General features: G+C 35.6%; 1 protein-coding gene across 5 annotated transcripts in view; it reads right to left on the bottom strand.

Moving 5' to 3' along the window:
- Positions 1-17368, bottom strand: part of LOC150108743 (twitchin-like) — a 2666638-nt gene that overhangs the window by 1767685 nt on the left and 881585 nt on the right. For all 5 annotated transcript variants that reach the window (XM_090390962.1, XM_090390961.1, XM_090390964.1 and 2 more), the window contains one exon: positions 15717-15861. In XM_090390962.1, coding sequence (XP_090247088.1) covers positions 15717-15861 — 145 coding nt within the window. The remainder of the gene's footprint in view (positions 1-15716; positions 15862-17368) is intronic.

The following is a 17368-nucleotide window of genomic DNA, read 5'->3' as shown; positions in this document are numbered from 1 at the left end:
CTTTACTTTCCAACTGCTCATTTTCACTTCCTCCAGTAATACTCCTACCCAATCTTTACTTGATCATTCTTAATTTGTTTATATTATTGTTATTTTACCAAAAGTAAAATAACGATAATAATTATTTAATAAAAATAACATTCCATACCTGTCACTTTTCAGATCATTCATATTACCAATGCTATTAACTCTCTTGCTTTCCTTCTTTGCATTCTAATAGAATCCCTAGCTTCACTACAAGAAAATATGATTTCATCAGATTCTAGTGTAATCCCCTCCCCCAAAATCATGGAATCCTCAAAATAATGCATCTTTCTCTTGCTCTTACTGTTTCATACTTTCCTATCTTTTCTTATGCATCCCTTTTCTTTCTCTTCTCTGCAGTATCTTCTAGATGTTCTCTCATCTCAAGCCTATGCCTACATGTTGTTCTCTTTAAGCCTTTTCATAATCATGATACTACTTTTGTTACCTACTATCTCACCATTCTTCTCCTCTAATAGTACTTCTTTCTAGTCACAATTATTCAAATTTCCTTCCCCATCATTCAATATTTTCAATAATCAATATGAAACAGAGCCCCAACATAATCATAGATGAAGAAGATGTATGTACAGAACTTTCCCACATCTCCAAATCTCTTTCTCAAAATGGGTATCCTCTAAACTTAATCAATAAAATGATCTATAAACAACCTCCAGCAACAACGTATAGTAACTCAGTATGTATCAACCATTGTCATACCCTATGTTGGTTTAGTCTCCATTAAAATAGCTAGAATTTTAAAATCTTATAACATCAGAGTGGTGTTTAAACCGACCACGACCACTAGACAGTTTTTAAGATCCCCTAAAGACAGTGTACCTTTTTTCAAATATGCAGCTGTTTACAGCATACCTTGTACATGTGGACTATCATACATAGGCCAAACTTCAAGAAGCTTAGAAATTAGACAGAAGCAACATGTCGGAGACATTAATCATAACAGAACAGACACTTCAGGTTTGGCACATCACTTTTCAACTTCAAACTACGTTACAGATTGGAATAATAGCTCACTGCCATACATGGAGGAAGATTACAGATGTCGAATATTTAAAGAAGCTGCAGTGGTCCTATGAACAGGATACAACCTTAATAGAAACCAAGGGAAAATATTAAAGGATATATGGAAAAATCTTATTAACTCATTAAGTTTAGCGGAACTACAGTACGGCAAAAACTATGTAACGCGTATTTATAATAATGACTGAAGTATATCGCTTCATGCATACCATCTCATGCGGTGCCTTCCAATGCAGTAACTGATGTAAACCGTTACTGCATTCCTTCGTTTTTTTTTTGCATTTATTAGTTTTTTTCACCGTTTAGTCTTGACAAAGCTAGTCAGCTTCGCTAGCGAAACTAGTCGACGAATTTGTATATATTTGTATTAAACCTATGGTCATATAATCCAAATATCTGTTGTGTTAATTAAACAGAATGCCCACCAAACAACATTATCTCAATTCTTTGTTAAGAAGAAGAATAACAAATTTATATTCTGAATATGTTTTATTGACTTTCAGCTTCATGGTTTTCCTTTAACTAGTCCCTGAGACATACCCTAATTCTTTTATAAAAAAAAAATGAAGGGTCAAAAAAGAAATCTGAGGAACGAATTATACATTTTCCCATAGGTTATTTTATTCGATTAGTGCATTTTTGATTAATGTGCCTGTTTTAAGAACGCATTAGGTGCACTAATCGAGGGATTGCTGTAGTGAGATGTGGTAGCCCTGCAAGAGGATTTGAATGAGCTAGACAGATGGGCAAATGAATGGGGGTTTCAGTTTAATGCAGCAAAATGTAAGGTCTTGTGGTTTGGGAAACATCAATGGGATGCTGCATACTCTATGGGAGGAGTTATACTGGAGAAAGTAAGGAAGACAAGAGATTTGGGGTTGATGATTGATAGAAACCTGAAATTTAAGGGACATATTATAAAGGTGGTGAAGGTAACACAGAGGATTGCTGCAATAATGAGAAGGACACTGACCAGAAGAGATAAAAGAGTTATCATTCCATTGTATAAGACTCTGATCAGACCACACTTAGACTATTGTTCACAGATTTGGTCCCCAGGATTTGAAGAGAATAAATTATCTGTGGAAAGGGTATAAAGGCAGATAACAAAGATGGTTTCAGGACTGTACAATGTTAGTTAGGGAATCGGCTGAGGGAATGTGGAATCAGAGTTTGGTGGATCGAAGAAGGAGAGGTGATATGATTGAGACTTTTAAGCTGTTGAGAGGTGCTTACAGGGTTGACACTGGGGAGTTCTTTTGCTTGGTTGAACAGCATGAAGGAGTGATGACAAGGGGCCATCCCTGGAAGTTACGAAAGGAAACTGTGAGCAAGAGGGTGAGGAGTGGTTTCTTTGTATGGACGGGGATTGAACCACGGAATGCATTGCCTGATAGAGTGGTGAGAGCGAGAATGGTCAATGAGTTTAAGAAGTGGTATGATAGACTTTGTGTTTCCTAAGAGGTGTCCTCCCACGACGAGTCTTGATAGATTTTGTGTTTCCTAGGAAGGACCTCCAGTGATGAGTCTTTTGACTCCACGGAAGTCTGAATAATAATAATTATAATAATAATTATGGTGGTATCATTGTTGTTTATTATTCTCATATAAAATTAAGCAGTATACCAAGGCAGCTGAAACTGTGAGGTAAATGTTTTGTGACTGATAACTGTATATTTTCATGTAGTTTTTGTGTTTTGAATAGCTAAAAACCTAGATTTTTAAGAAGTTAAACTCTACTGCCTATGTATAAAACAAGATGACTAATCTTTATTTGAAATATTATTATTATTATTATTATTATTATTATTATTATTATGTGACACCTCCAGGGAGTCCAAAGACTCATCGAGGGAGAGTGTGCCAACAGCATCGAATGATTGAATCCCTTCCAACTACCTGAAATATTCTGATAAAGGTTTGAAACAATCTTCACCAAATGCAATTCCAGGTCATCCAAAACAAATAACTTACTGTTCCTCAATATACTGAACCATTCATCATTTATAATGACCATTCAACATTTATAACCTGAATTATTATTATTATTAGTATTATTATTATACAGGCACTTCCATGGAGTCCTAAGACTCATCATGGGAGACCCAAACAATCCACACACAATCTATCATGCCTCTTCTTGAACTCATTAACAGACAAAGCACTCATAACTGACTTTGGCAAACCATTCCGCTCATTCATAACTCTCCAAGCAAAACATCTAGTCCTCACACATCTACTAATCAATCCTATAAAATCTTTTAAGCAACTTAAATGCTTTATCATACCCCCCTATTTTTCTCCTATTCTCCTTTTCTCCTATTTCTCCTATTCCTATTATTCTCCTATCTCCTATTTTTCTGCAATCCAACACACCTCAATCTGTCCTCATAGGGAACATTCCAGACCACTTACAACCTTGGTCGCTTGCTTCTGAATTTCTCCACTGCTTCCTCATCCATAAGAAACCTGGGAGACCAGACCTGAACACAGTAATTCAGGTGTGGATGTATCAAGGCCTTATAAATAGGAATAACAACTTCCTTATCTTAAGAAGTAAAGATATTATTTAAATAGCGAAGTAATATTATGGACTACCTTAGCAAACTTAGCAATATGTCTACTAAATTTTAACTCTGTCTACCACCACCGCTAAATCTCTAGCTTCATCTATTTCCTGGAGTATAGCATCATCAACATGGTATACAACTTGTCATCTGTTTATTCCAAAATGCATAGCTTCACATTTTTCCACATTAATCTGATACCCATTATCTTTTATCCATACTGACAGCTTATTTAAATCATCCTGCAAGCTCTTCACATCACCTTGATTAACTATTACTCCTAATTTTGCATCATCAGCAAATAACTAAATATTTATCAACAAGTTGTGTATGGGGGAGCGATATCCAGGAAAAGGAAAGTTACTAGTGGAGTGCCTCAGGAGTCTGTTTTGGGGCCATTACTGTTAAACTTGTATATTAATGATATAGGTGAAGATTTGGATGGAGATATTCAGTTGTGTGCAGATGATGCAAAGTTGGGACGAACCATGAATAGTATTGAAGATGTTGTGGCCTTACAAGAAGACTTGAATAAATTGAGTGATTGGGCACGGAATTGGGGATGTGAGTTCAATGTTGCAAAATGTAAGGCTTTAAAATTTGGAAAACAAAGATGGGATGCAGAATTTATGCTTGGTGAGAATATATTGTTGGAAGTAGAGGAAATAAGAGATCTGGGGGTGATAGTGGATAAGGATCTGAAATTTAGGGGACACATAGCCAAAATTTTGAAGACAACACAAAAGCTTCTGGGAATGATGCGGAGGACACTGATGTGTAGAAATAAGTTGATTCTTGTTCCATTGTATAAGGCTTTGATTAGGCCACACATGGACTATTGTGCCCAGATTTGGTCACCTGGTTTTCAGAAGGATGAAGAGATGTTGAAAAGGATCCAAAGGTGACTGACTAAGGTAGTTTCAGACCTTTGGAATGTCAAGTATGAGGAAAGATTGAGAAAATGTAATTTGCAGAATCCGGTGAATAGGAGGAAGAGGGGGAGATATGATAGAGTCCTACAAGTTGGTAAGGGGTTGTTATAGGATCAATGATGGAGAAGTTCTACAGAAAATAGTGGGAGATCAGGGGAGAACTGGAGGTCATCCCTGGAAACGGTATAAAGAAGGTGTGAGTAGGGGAGTGAGAGGCAGGTTTTTTTCGTGCAGAGTTGTGAACGATTGGAATGTCTTTCCTGAGAGTGTGGTGTCTACAAGGAGTTTGAATGTGTTCAAGGCACGATATGATGAGCTGTGTGTGTGTGTGATAAAAGGACCTCCCAGATGAGTCTTTGACTCCATGAGGTCTTGGGGTAATAATAAGAATAATAATAATTTCCTTTCAGGTTATTTCTTATATAATTTATTTACTAATTAAACAGTATTGGTCCCAGCACTGAACCTTGTACTCCACTAGTCACTTGTTTCCGTTTTGATTCTGCCTGTCATAATCCATCCCCATTTGTTCTAATTTGTGTAAGAGAGTTCCATGTGGTATTCTGTTCAAATGGCTTTGCAAAATCCAGCAGAATCATTGTTTAGCCAGTTCCTTTATTCTACTCAACTGTCTTGCTATTATAAAAAAGTTAGTAAATTACTAAGGAGTGAGTGATCCTTCATCAAGCCACGCTGTCCCTGATACAGAAATCATGATTATCCATACATTCTTGAATTCTCTTTTTGAAAAATGTTTTCAGTACTTTTACTGCCTTGCCTGAGATAGTGATTGGTCTATAATTTGTTACTGCAATCTTAGAATGCCCATCCCCCCCCCCCTTATGCAAGGGAATTATTTGTCTTCTTTCCTCTCCTTGGAACTTTACCAGAGCTGAGACTTAAATTAAAGAACATAGTAAGAGGTTCTCTAATTTGCCAGTTCCCTTGAACATTCTCACAAAACCCAAGCTGATATCCAATCTAACTGCAGAGATTCTGCAATATCCTAAGAACCTCCAATTGATCCACCTCTGTTTCCACATTAGTGACTGCCATATATGTTATAACAGTAACCCTCACTTGAGTGATATACCTTTGAAAAGTGGCACTCAGTAACTCAACTATTTTATCTGCTTCTGTCACCTCATTACCATATCACTCATTAAGGTTTATCTTCCACAGTCATTCTCCTCTTACTTGTCATGTAATAAAATAACTCTTTGGGATTTCCTTTGGCCTACTTGGCTAGATTTTTCATGTAATCTGATTTTTCCTTCCTTGCCATGCTGGTCACCTTTCTCCTTATATACCCTCCACAGCACTTTCTTCTTCTGCAACTCATGTTAATGATATTAGTCATCCATCTAACACCTACCTGATTAATCCTCCTTGCCTTAGGTATGCATTTAATTGATTCCTCTAGATGACCTGTCTCCCATGCACTACTAACATCCTTACTCTCCAGTGCAATATGCCATGGCAGAGACTTAAGCTTCCTCTTAAGTTTGTCATAATCATCTGCCTTATACTTCCACATATACCCTATCTTGACAGAATATTTCTCATGTTTTTCAATCTCCCAAGTCAAGACTGCATTGTCACTTTCACCAATCAGAGTTAATGTGGCCATCTTTGTTATGGATAGGATAGGATATGGTCATAGAATCTCTCCTGATCCTAAGACCAGGTCTAATACTCTTACTCTCCTAGTCCCCTTCCATCACATGCTGCCTCAAGTAATTATCTCTCGGTAAGGATATAAATTCCATTTCCTTCCTGCCATGTGATATTTTCTTCCTTCCAGTCAATATCTCCATAGTTGAAGCCCCCATAATAATCACTTGACCTGTACTCATTGTACTAATTTGGCAATACATGTCTTCCAGATCATCCATGGAACTCCCTGGCCTATAGGAACAACTAACTGTATATTTTGTCTTACTGGCCTTGACCTAACACCAGACTGCTTCAAATGAACAACCACATTCTCACCTATCTCATATTCTTTTTGGCTGCAATTCATTTGCTATCATCAACAGTACTTCTCCACCCCCCCCCCATCCTATCTTCCCTGTAAATACTAAACCATTCACATTCTATCTGTAACTCCATCATATGCTGTTAACCTAGTAAGACTTGGTTAACATCATATGCTGTTAACCAAGTCTCACTAATGCTTATAATATTCGGCAATGTTGCACTAACCTATGCCAAAAACTCCATCCTCTTCTTCTTGATACTTCTGGCATTAGTATATAGACACTGAAGCACCCATTTAGGCCTTCCACCCACCTTTACTTCCTGATGACTATTTTTCCTATTGATTATTTTTGCTTGAGAGACTATGTTCTGCCCTTGATATTCTCTCACTCATTGAGAAAATATCAATTGCCTCATTGGTGCCTTCAAGCAAACTCCCCTCCTTCAACCCTAATTGCTTAAGTTTTCCTGAATTTGCATTTCAGCTTTGGTGAACAAAGCTCTCTCTAGACACCTAATACCAAAACCATTTAGATGCTGTCGATCAGCATTATACATATACTTCCTTCCATCAATGACAGACCACAAATCCACAAATCCTACATTATTCCTTCTGCAAAATATTAATGATTTAATATTTTAATGATTTTAAAATATTAATGATTTAATGAAAGCTAATTACTCAGTGCATAATAATGCACTGAATCATTAGCTATCAACACTCTCCTCCTCAGTTCACCTCTATCATAGCATGTTAAGAGACTTACATTTTTCACCTTCTTGCTCTTCAGTTTTGCCTCTTCTAACATTATACATCCTCCCTCATAGAATACTTCTTGCTTCTCAAATCATTTGTGCCAACCAAGACAATCAGTTCCTTCACCTTTCCTTTTTGCACCTGGATGGCATGACTCATACTGTGAAATTTTTTACAGGGAAACATGATTATGCCACACTTTCATTAAGTACTCCCCTGATCACTGCACCTCCATACACACTTTTCCCCATAACTTGTTTTTCTTGTTTGCATACTCAGTCTTTATTATTTCTTCAGATCCTTTCTTTTAGTGTTACACAGTGATCAGCATTCATTTTATAAATTATGGATTTTACAACCGTGTTATAGATAACTTTATTATCCTGACATTTCGATCTCCATATCAAGATCATCATTTGGAGCATACACAATAATACTATACAATCTGCATTACTTTACAAACTGTAAGCTAGAGAAACAAAGATTTGATCACATGTTATTCTACTGGCATGACCTCTAGTGGGGAAAATAAAAAAAAAATACATCAAGCTAGAATTTAAATAAACATTCTTTCTTACAGATTTCTTCCTTAACAGTGATGTCCTATTTTTAGTATTGCAATTGTTATTTTTGATTTGGATCCTGGATTTTCTACAGTCCTGTTTATAGTTGTTCTTAGAGAGGAAGGATTTGTGGGACGAATATATGCCTTCCATATGTATGGGATTTTTAGACCATCATTATTGTTCAGATTGGGGTGGTTGATAACGATCTCACAGGCTTCCTTAAATTTGCGTTCATACCATGTTTTTGGTGTGATGTAGACAACTGGCGCTTTTCCAGACAATTCTATGTAGAGTGTTCAGGGCATGATCAGAAAGGCCAGCTTCACCATAATTATTATATTTAATGTGTCGTTTATGTTCTTTTTGTCTGATGGGAATTATGCGTCCTGTTTCTCCTATATATGGTATGTTACAGGTGCAATAGATACGGTACACTCCAGGGTGGGCCAATGGAGGGAGTGGGTCTTTGGATGAGTTGAGTAAGCTTTTTAATTTTGCAGGAGGTTTAAAGTGGCTTTGAGATTATATTTTTGTAGTACTCTGTTTATTTCATCTGATGTCCCTTTAATGTAGGGAATAGTCATTTTATTGTAATCTGGTTTGGCTTTGTTTTTTATTGAGGTCTTGTAGAGAATTTTGTTAATAGTGTTTAGGCTGAACCCATTTTTTTGGAAAGTATTGCTGATCACTTTAAATTCATCTTTCAATGCCTGTTCACTGGAGTAAATCTTCATAGCCCTGTTTTTTAGAGTATTAATGACACCTAGTTTTTGTGTTGGGTGGTGGTAGGAGTTTATGTTTATATATTGGCCAGTATGTGTCGGTTTCTGGTAAACAGTGAAGGAAAGATTGCCCGTAGGAAGATGTGTGACAAGTGTATCTAGAAACGGAAGTGTGTTCTGTTTTTCATTCTCAATAATGAACTGTATGCATTTGTGTTGTTTGTTTAAGTGGCTAAGGAATGTGTCTAGTGTCTGGCGGCCATGAGACCAGATCGCGAAAACATCGTCAACGTATCTAAGCCAAACTTTGGGTTTCAAAGGGGAGGAACCTAAAGCAAGGTGCTCAAAATGTTCCGTATAAAAGTTAGCAATGGGGGGATAATGGCGAGCCCATTGCTGTGCCTTCTTTTTGTAGGTAGAAAGCGTTTTTCCATACAAAATAACCATAACGTTATTTTGTATGGCAAAGATAATACATGCACAAAGGGCACCATGATATCTGGAGGGAATTTGTTCTGTAAAAGAAGGATCATGTCATTGATTGGGACATTCATAAAAAGGGCAGAGACATTTAAACTGACTAATAAATCATCTTTTTCTAATGTAATGTCTTTGATGATGTTTATGAAGTGTCATGTGTTTTTGATATAGGAGGGGGAATGACTTACCAACTCCTTGAGTGTTGCCACTAATTTTTTGGCTAAGTGATAAGTCGGGCTATGTATCCTTTCGACAATAGGCCTTAGTGGTGTGTTTTCTTTGTGAATTTTCGGTAGACCGTATTTCTAATTCTCGGGAAACGAGCGTAGTACAGAATTAGTTTTTTGTCCGTATCTTCAGGCAATGTGGTAATTGACTTAAGTAAATTCTCTGTTTCCGTTTTAATTCTATTGGTTGCATTGTAGTTAACTAATTGGTAAGTGTTATTGTCCGAGACCAGCAAATTCATTTTTTCCACATAAGTGGTTCGGTTTAAAATAATGGTGGCACTTCCTCTATCTGCTTTGGTGATTAAGATGTTCGGATTAGACTTTAGTGATCTTATCACTGTTATTTTGTGTTTAGTGAGGTTGCTTGTTATTGTTTTATTATGATTTAAAATGTCGCAGTTTCTAAACGCATTTTTTCTGCTATGTTATTTGGGATGAATCTTAGGCCTCTTTCAATATTACAGATAAATTCAAGTTTGTTTATCGATTTGGGTGCTATGGCGAAAGTTAAACCTTTGTTAAGTATCGAGATTTCGTCTTTGTTTAAAGCATGGTTTGAAAGGTTAACTATGTTACTGTTACCTGTAGGTGATTGGTGGCTCCTGTTGTGTCTTGCTCTGGTTGGTTGTTATTGTTCACCGTGGAGAAATTTGAATATGGCGGCTGGTTCTGTCGATCTTTTAGTCTTGGAATTTGGAAATTAGGTTTTCTTTCTTCAATTGGAGGATGAGGTATGCTGCGTTGGTAGTAATCTTTTCCAGGATTATCCAGATATCTGTGTTCAGGTAGTTTGAAGGTTCCGTTTTTTCCCATTTGTAGCTGGTTTTGTGTAGCGGCTAGGTTCTTTCTGGTGGCTTGAATCTGTTCTCTGAGTAGTGCTTTCTCCATGTGGAAGTATATTCATTGCACCTTTGTTTAGGTGCAATGAATTTTCTTTTTAGCCTGATGCAATTCGGAATAATATTGCTGTCCCTATATTGTTTAAAAAAAGCCAGACGATTGATGAAATTAGAAACATGAATCTTCAGCTTACCGTATTAATTGCATTGCTTGTGGGTAGAATCTCCATGAATTATCAGAATCCTTTCTTTTAGTGTTACACAGTGATCAGCATTCATTTTATAAATTATGGATTTTACAACCGTGTTATAGATAACTTTATTATCTCGACATTTCAATCATCATATCAAAATCATCATCTGGAGCATACACAATTATACTATACAAGCTGCGTTACATTACAAACTGTAAGCTAGAGAACCAAAGATTTGATCACATGTTATTCTACTGGCATGACCTCTAGTGGAAAAAAAAAATTACATCAAGCTAGAATTTAAATAAACATTCTATTTTATAGATAGTTTTCTTTCGATAACAGTGATGTCCAATTTTTAGTATTACAATTGTTATTTGTAATGTAGTGTTATTTAGAACAAGATTTATATAAAATAAGACCCAATGTATATAAGATTTTGAAACACTTAAATGCAGATACCAAAGAAAACATAAAATTAAACACTGAATTGAAAGTAGAAGAATTTCTAAATTACTACACAGAACTGTGGACAGACAAATATTTTAAAAAAGACAACTGGCAAACAATTAATGAAAATGAAAAGGAAATAACTGAAGAAGAATTAGAAATCAGCCTGAAAGAAACAAGAAACAGAAAATCACCTGGAGAAAATAAGCTAGGTTCAGAACTATATAAATACGCAGGAACAAGTTTCAAAGAAAGACTCTTATTATTTTTAAATGAAATTTACTCAACTGGTATCTCCCCAATAGAATGGAAAAAAGCAATTGTGATTCCTATCTTTAAAAAAGGTAATAGAGATGACCCTAAAAACTATAGAGGTATCAGTATACTAAATTCCTATTACAAAATATATAGCAGAATCTTAAATAACAAACTAATGAAATATTCCGAAAACTTTATTTTAGAAGTACAGAATGGATTTAGAAAAGGATGATCATGTATAGACCCAGCCTTTTGCCTAAAATTAATAATAGAGAAAAGAAGAGAATATAATTTAGAAACACATATTGCATTTATTCACTTTCAAAAAGCATTTGACAAAGTTAAAAGAAACATATTATTTAACATATTAAAAGAAAGACAAATACCAAATAATATCCTAAAAGCTATCACAAGTATATATGAAAATAATCAAATACAAATAATATTAAATCACGAGCCATCATATACGAGAGAGATAAACCAAGGGGTCCGACAGGGATGTCCCCTCTCAGCAACTCTTTTTAATATCTACTTAAATGAAATACTAATAAAATGAAATAAAAATTTACATCAAGGAATTAAACTTTCTCCTACAGTAAACTTAAACCCTCTCCTCTTTGCTGATGACCAAATAATAATTACAAATTCTGAAGATAAACTACAGAAAGCTATTTTAGATCTTAATCCAAAGATTATGGTATGATAATATCAACAGAAAAATCAAAAACTATGGCCTTTAAAGGACAAGATCCAGCAAGAACTAAAATAGTAATAGATAACAAGATCTTAGAACAGGCGAATTCATTTAACTACCAAGGATGTATGATCACATATGAAAATGAAAGAGATATAAACATAAAAATTGCAAAATATTTAAAAATAACGGGTGTAATTAACTCTATATTTAAACCAAACCTAGTTCAAAAACAAACCAGGCTAAAAGTATACAATGCATTAGCCCTGCCGGTCTGAATGTATGGAAGCGAAATCTGGACAATAAAACAAAAAAACAAACAAAGATTAACAACAGCAGAAATGAAGTTTATGAGAAAAACTGCAAAGTATACCCTATTTGATCACAAAAGAAACGAAGATATTATGAGAGAATTAAACCAAGAACCAGTAATAGAAAAAATTAAAAAATATAAACATAAATGGATAGAACACATTCAAAGAATGAAAACAGAAAGATTACCAAAACAAGCCATTAGGAAAAAGAAAACCAGGACGTCCTCTTAAATGATTCAACGATGACTTCTAAGGCTGGAACAGGCCATGCTAGGCCTAAATCCTTGATACGCATGATGATGATGACGAACAATTGTTATTTTTGATTTAGGATTCTGGATTTTCTACAGTCCTGTTTATAGATGTTCTTAGAGAGGAAGGATTTGTGGGACGAATATATGCCTTTCATATGTATAGGATTTTTAGACCATCATTATTGTTCAGATTGGGGTGGTTGATAACAATCTCACAGGCTTCTTAAATTTGTGCTCATATCATGTTTTTGGTGGGATGTAGACAACTGGTGCTTTTCCAGTCAATTCTATATAGGGTGTTCAGGGCATGATCAGAAAGGCCAGCTTAACCATAATTATTATATATTTAATGTGTCGTTTATGTTCTTTTTGTCCGATGGGAATTGTGCATCCTGTTTCTCCTATATATGGTATGTTACAGATGCAATAGATATGGTACACTCCAGGGTGGGCCAACAGACAAAGTTAAAAGAAACATATTATTTAACATATTAAAAGAAAGACAAATACCAAATAATATCCTAAAAGCTGTCACAAGTATATATGAAAATAATCAAATACAAATAAGATTAAATCATGAGCTATCATATACAAGAGAGATAAAACAAGGGGTCCGACAGGGATGTCCCCCTCTCAGCAACTCTTTTTAATATCTACTTAAATGAAATAATAATAAAATGGAGTAAAAATTTACATCAAGGAATTAAACTTTCACCTACAGTTAACTTAAACACTCTCCTCTTTGCAGATGACCAAATAATAATTACAAATTCTGAAGATAACTTACAGAAAGCTATTTTAAATCTAAATGAGATATCCAAAGATTATGGTATGATAATATCAACGGAAAAATCAAAAACTATGGCCTTAAAGGACAAGATCCAGCAAGAACTAAAATAGTATTAGATAACAAGATCTTAGAACAGGTGAATTCATTTAACTACCTAGGATGTATGATCACTTATGAAAATGAAAAAGATATAAACATAAAAATTGCAAAATATTTAAAAATAACAGGAGTAATTAACTCTATATTTAAACCAAACCTAGTTCAAAAACAAACCAGGCTAAAAGTATACAATACATTAGCCCTACCGGTCTTAATGTATGGAAGCAAAATCTGGACATAAAACAAAAAGACAAACAAAGATTAACAACAGCAGAAATTAAGTTTATGAGAAAAACTGCAAAGTATACCCTATTTGATCACAAAAGAAACGAAGATATTATGAAAGAATTAAACCAAGAACCAGTAATTGAAAAAATTAAAAAATATAAACATAGATGGATGGAACACGTTCATAGAATGAAAAGAGAAAGATTACCAAAACAAGCCTTAAAGTACAAGCCATTAGGAAAAAGAAAACCAGGACGTCCTCTTAAACGATTCAACGATGACTTCTAAGGCCGGAACAGGCCATACTAGGCCTAAATCCTTGATACTATGATGATGATGAATTTTTTTTTTATTTTTAAATCAAAAATAACAATTATAATACTAAAAATAGGACATCACTGTTATTGAAAGAAAACTATCTGTAAGAAAGAATGTTTATTTAAATTCTAGCTTGATATAATTTTTTTTTTCCACTAGAGGTCATGCCAGTAGAATAACATGTGATCAAATCTTTGTTTCTCTAGCTTACAGTTTGTAATGTAATGTAATGCAGCTTGCATAGTATAATTGTGTATGCTCCAGATGATGATCTTGATATGAAGATCGAAATGTCGAGATAATAAAGTTATCTATAACACGGTTGTAAAATCCATAATTTATAAAACGAATTTCTTCAGATCACTTGCTTCTTTACCTTTTCAGCCCTGCTAATCTCTTGCCGCTTCTGCAATTTTTCAATTTCACACTTTGTTCTGTGAAGGATAACATTCAAGTGCACTGTTTCTTTATTTATCTCCATTTCGTTCTCCTGTATTTCCACAGCCACATATTCGACTATAGGGATTATACAGATAGTTTAAAATGTTCACTGGATAAATTCACTGTATTCACTGCACATGCACCACATAAAAGAGATGCATGTGAGACTTTTCAAATGGCTTTGAACAGTGATAGACTACCACATAATAAACTAGCAGCTAAACTGAAATAGATGGGAGTAGATAACGGACTAGTGAGTTGGATTGCTGACTGGCTGTCAGATAGGTATCCGCAGGTTGCATATGGAGGAGTGATATCCAGAAGAGGAAGGTGCTAGATTAGTAGTGGAGTGGTACAGTGATCTGTTTTGGAAATATTATTGTTTAACTTGAACATTAATGACATTAGGACCAGCTTAATGGAGAAGAGCAGCTGTTTGCTGATGATGCAAAGTTTGGTAGAGCAGATGTTGTGACTTTGCTGTAGGAAGATCTTAATAGACCATATGAGTGGGCAAGTGAGTGAGTGGATGTATTAATTTAAATTTACAATGTGGAAAGTCTTGATATTTATTAGGAAAGGCTGAGATACAATTAGTGGGGAAATTTTGAATGAGGAAGAGGCAAGAGATTTGGGAGTGATGACAGAGATTCGAAGTTTAGGGTCACATTGCTAAAACTGTAAGAACAACACAATGAATTATGGCAATAATGAGGAGAACATTGACATGCAGAAGCAAAAAGATTATGGTTCCCTTGTATAAGGCTTTGATCAGGTCACATATGGACTACTCACCTGGTTTAGTCACCTGGTTTTCAAGAGCATGTACTTGAGAGGGTTCACAGAAGGTTTAGTCATTCAGTGTGAGATCTATATCTATGGAATGTCAGATATGAGGATAGATTGAGAGAAAGCAACTTGCACAGCTTTGTGAACAGAAGAGTGGATATAATTAAGACATATAAGTTGGTGACGGCCTCTGTATAAGGGTGTGAACAGCAAAGCAAGAAGCAGGTTCTTTGCATGGGGAGTGACTGATTGGTGATCAGAATGCATTGAATGAAAGTGTGGTAGTGCTGAAGCTGTGAATGATTTTAAAGCATGGGTCAATGATATTTTTGCATGAGACAACACTGATCTCTTGTAATAAGTCTTCTGACTCCTTGGAGGTTAGATGTTAATAATAATAATCTTTTTTTTAAAAATTCAAATTTTTTAAAAAGATTTACACTAATGAGGCATTACTGGAGGTTCGACATATAAAAGAAATATTCTTCTAGTAAGAAGCACATAACTAGTGAAACAAACATCTTGAAAGTAGAATAGAGGTATATACCTTAAACAAATTCAAAGAAACTTAATGAGCTCTTTGGAAGGCATTAATTTAATATAACTAGAATTATCTGTGGCTGGTAGATGAGATTACTGAGGTTGTCCTACACTTGAGGATTCTGTGTTCTATCAGAAATATTGCATAAGACATGCTTTTTTTGAATCAAACTTAATAGTAATTCTACATTAAAGTCTGTACTACTCACCAAATCTGGGCTTTGCAATGATAGGTTTAGTTGGATCACTAGGTTCACCAGGACCAGCTTTGTTAATGGCCCTGACACGAAACTGATATGCTACTCCTTCTTTAAGATCTTCTACTCTTCCTTCCAGCTTGTCCGGAGGAACTTCCTGTACATAAATAAAAGCTCTAATTATTTATGATTTTTTCTAAGTTTGCTCTAAGCAGTTTCACATATCTTCTTTCATTCAGCTATGCAGCAATCAATTGTTTATGATAGGAGGGGGGGGGGACAATCTGAAATATATCATAGGAGTAAGCATACTGGAGAAAATGATGATACATGGAAGTGCAGTGTGTGATGCAAGCAAGATATCAGAAGCAAGAGATGAAGTGAAAGATCAAGAGAATAGTATTGAAGAGACAGAAGTGCTTGGAAATGTAACAGTAGTAGTAGTGTGAGAGGTGAAGAGAAAAAGGGAATGCAAAAGGAACAGGGAAATGGGGGGGGGGGGAAGACATAGCATAGGGAGCATGGATGATGATGGAAGTAGTAGTGAATGCATGTGTGGGGATGATCAGCATAGAAATGGAATAGATTGGGATGTGGGTGGAGAAGTTGGGACTGAACAGATATATGTGATTAGCAGTGATAAAGGTGATGAGCAATGGCAGGTGTGGTGGGGAAATCACAACCAACAAGTGGCTTGGGTAGGACTGGTTATAGACGTAAAGGTGAACTGTGTTTGTTTACGAATGCCAGAAGTATCAGAAATAAAGGAGATGAAATGGTTTCCCTGATCAAGTTTATTCACCCCAAAATCACTGGAATAAGTAAAACATGGTTGAATGATATCTTAATGGGAATAGAAATCAAAGGATACAGGGTTTTTCACAAGGATGGAAAGGACTAGAATGAAGGGGGAGTGCTGCTGTTGATAGCAGGGGAATTATGTTCACATAAGGTAGTCATGAAAGAATGATATAGTGGCAATCGATACAGGCAGGGTGGTGTGAGGTGAAGTTTGATAGGAAGACACATTTACTTGGATGTTGCTATAGGCCAGGGAACTGTGTGTTAATGCTTAAGTGCTGGGAGGGTATCGTTTTGGAGGTCTAATGGAATATTTAAAGCACTAGGAAAGGATTAAAAACTAATTTTACTGCTTCCAATATTTCGTCTGTCACTTAGACATATTCAGGGATTACAAATAACTTTTGTAACACACCCACCCACCCACACACACACAAAGACAACATAATAAATGAAACACATGGGTGACTCTATAGCTTTATCTATGTCGGTGCACCCTCTATGGTCATTTGTAGGTGGCCTAGGATGTAAAGTGGGACCTCTGTTTAAAGCTGTCTAAACATCTCCTGGTCCCCATCCTCTATGCTCCTGGGTTTGTAGCAACACCCAGGAGCACAGAGGATGTCTTGTCTTGCCTACCTCTACCTCACAACATATGCTCTCAAAATCATTTGTCTCACTTCCATCCAAAGACTCCACTCTTAGAGGACATAGGTAATCATTTATCATAAGCAGTACCCCACCACCATGCTTTCCCCTCCTATCCTGACGAAAAATGCTATACCCAGCGACTTCTATTCCTGTTATGATATCCCCTTCTATCAACCACGTCTCAGTGATCCCAATAATTTTTGGCCAGGCTG

This window comes from Typopeltis vanoorti, chromosome 3, assembly GCF_054136105.1.
Source record: "Typopeltis vanoorti isolate ZY-2024b chromosome 3, IOZ_Tvanoo_1.0, whole genome shotgun sequence".
In the NCBI taxonomy this organism is placed as follows: domain Eukaryota; kingdom Metazoa; phylum Arthropoda; class Arachnida; order Uropygi; family Thelyphonidae; genus Typopeltis; species Typopeltis vanoorti.
This window is presented reverse-complemented; position numbering and strand designations above follow the sequence as displayed.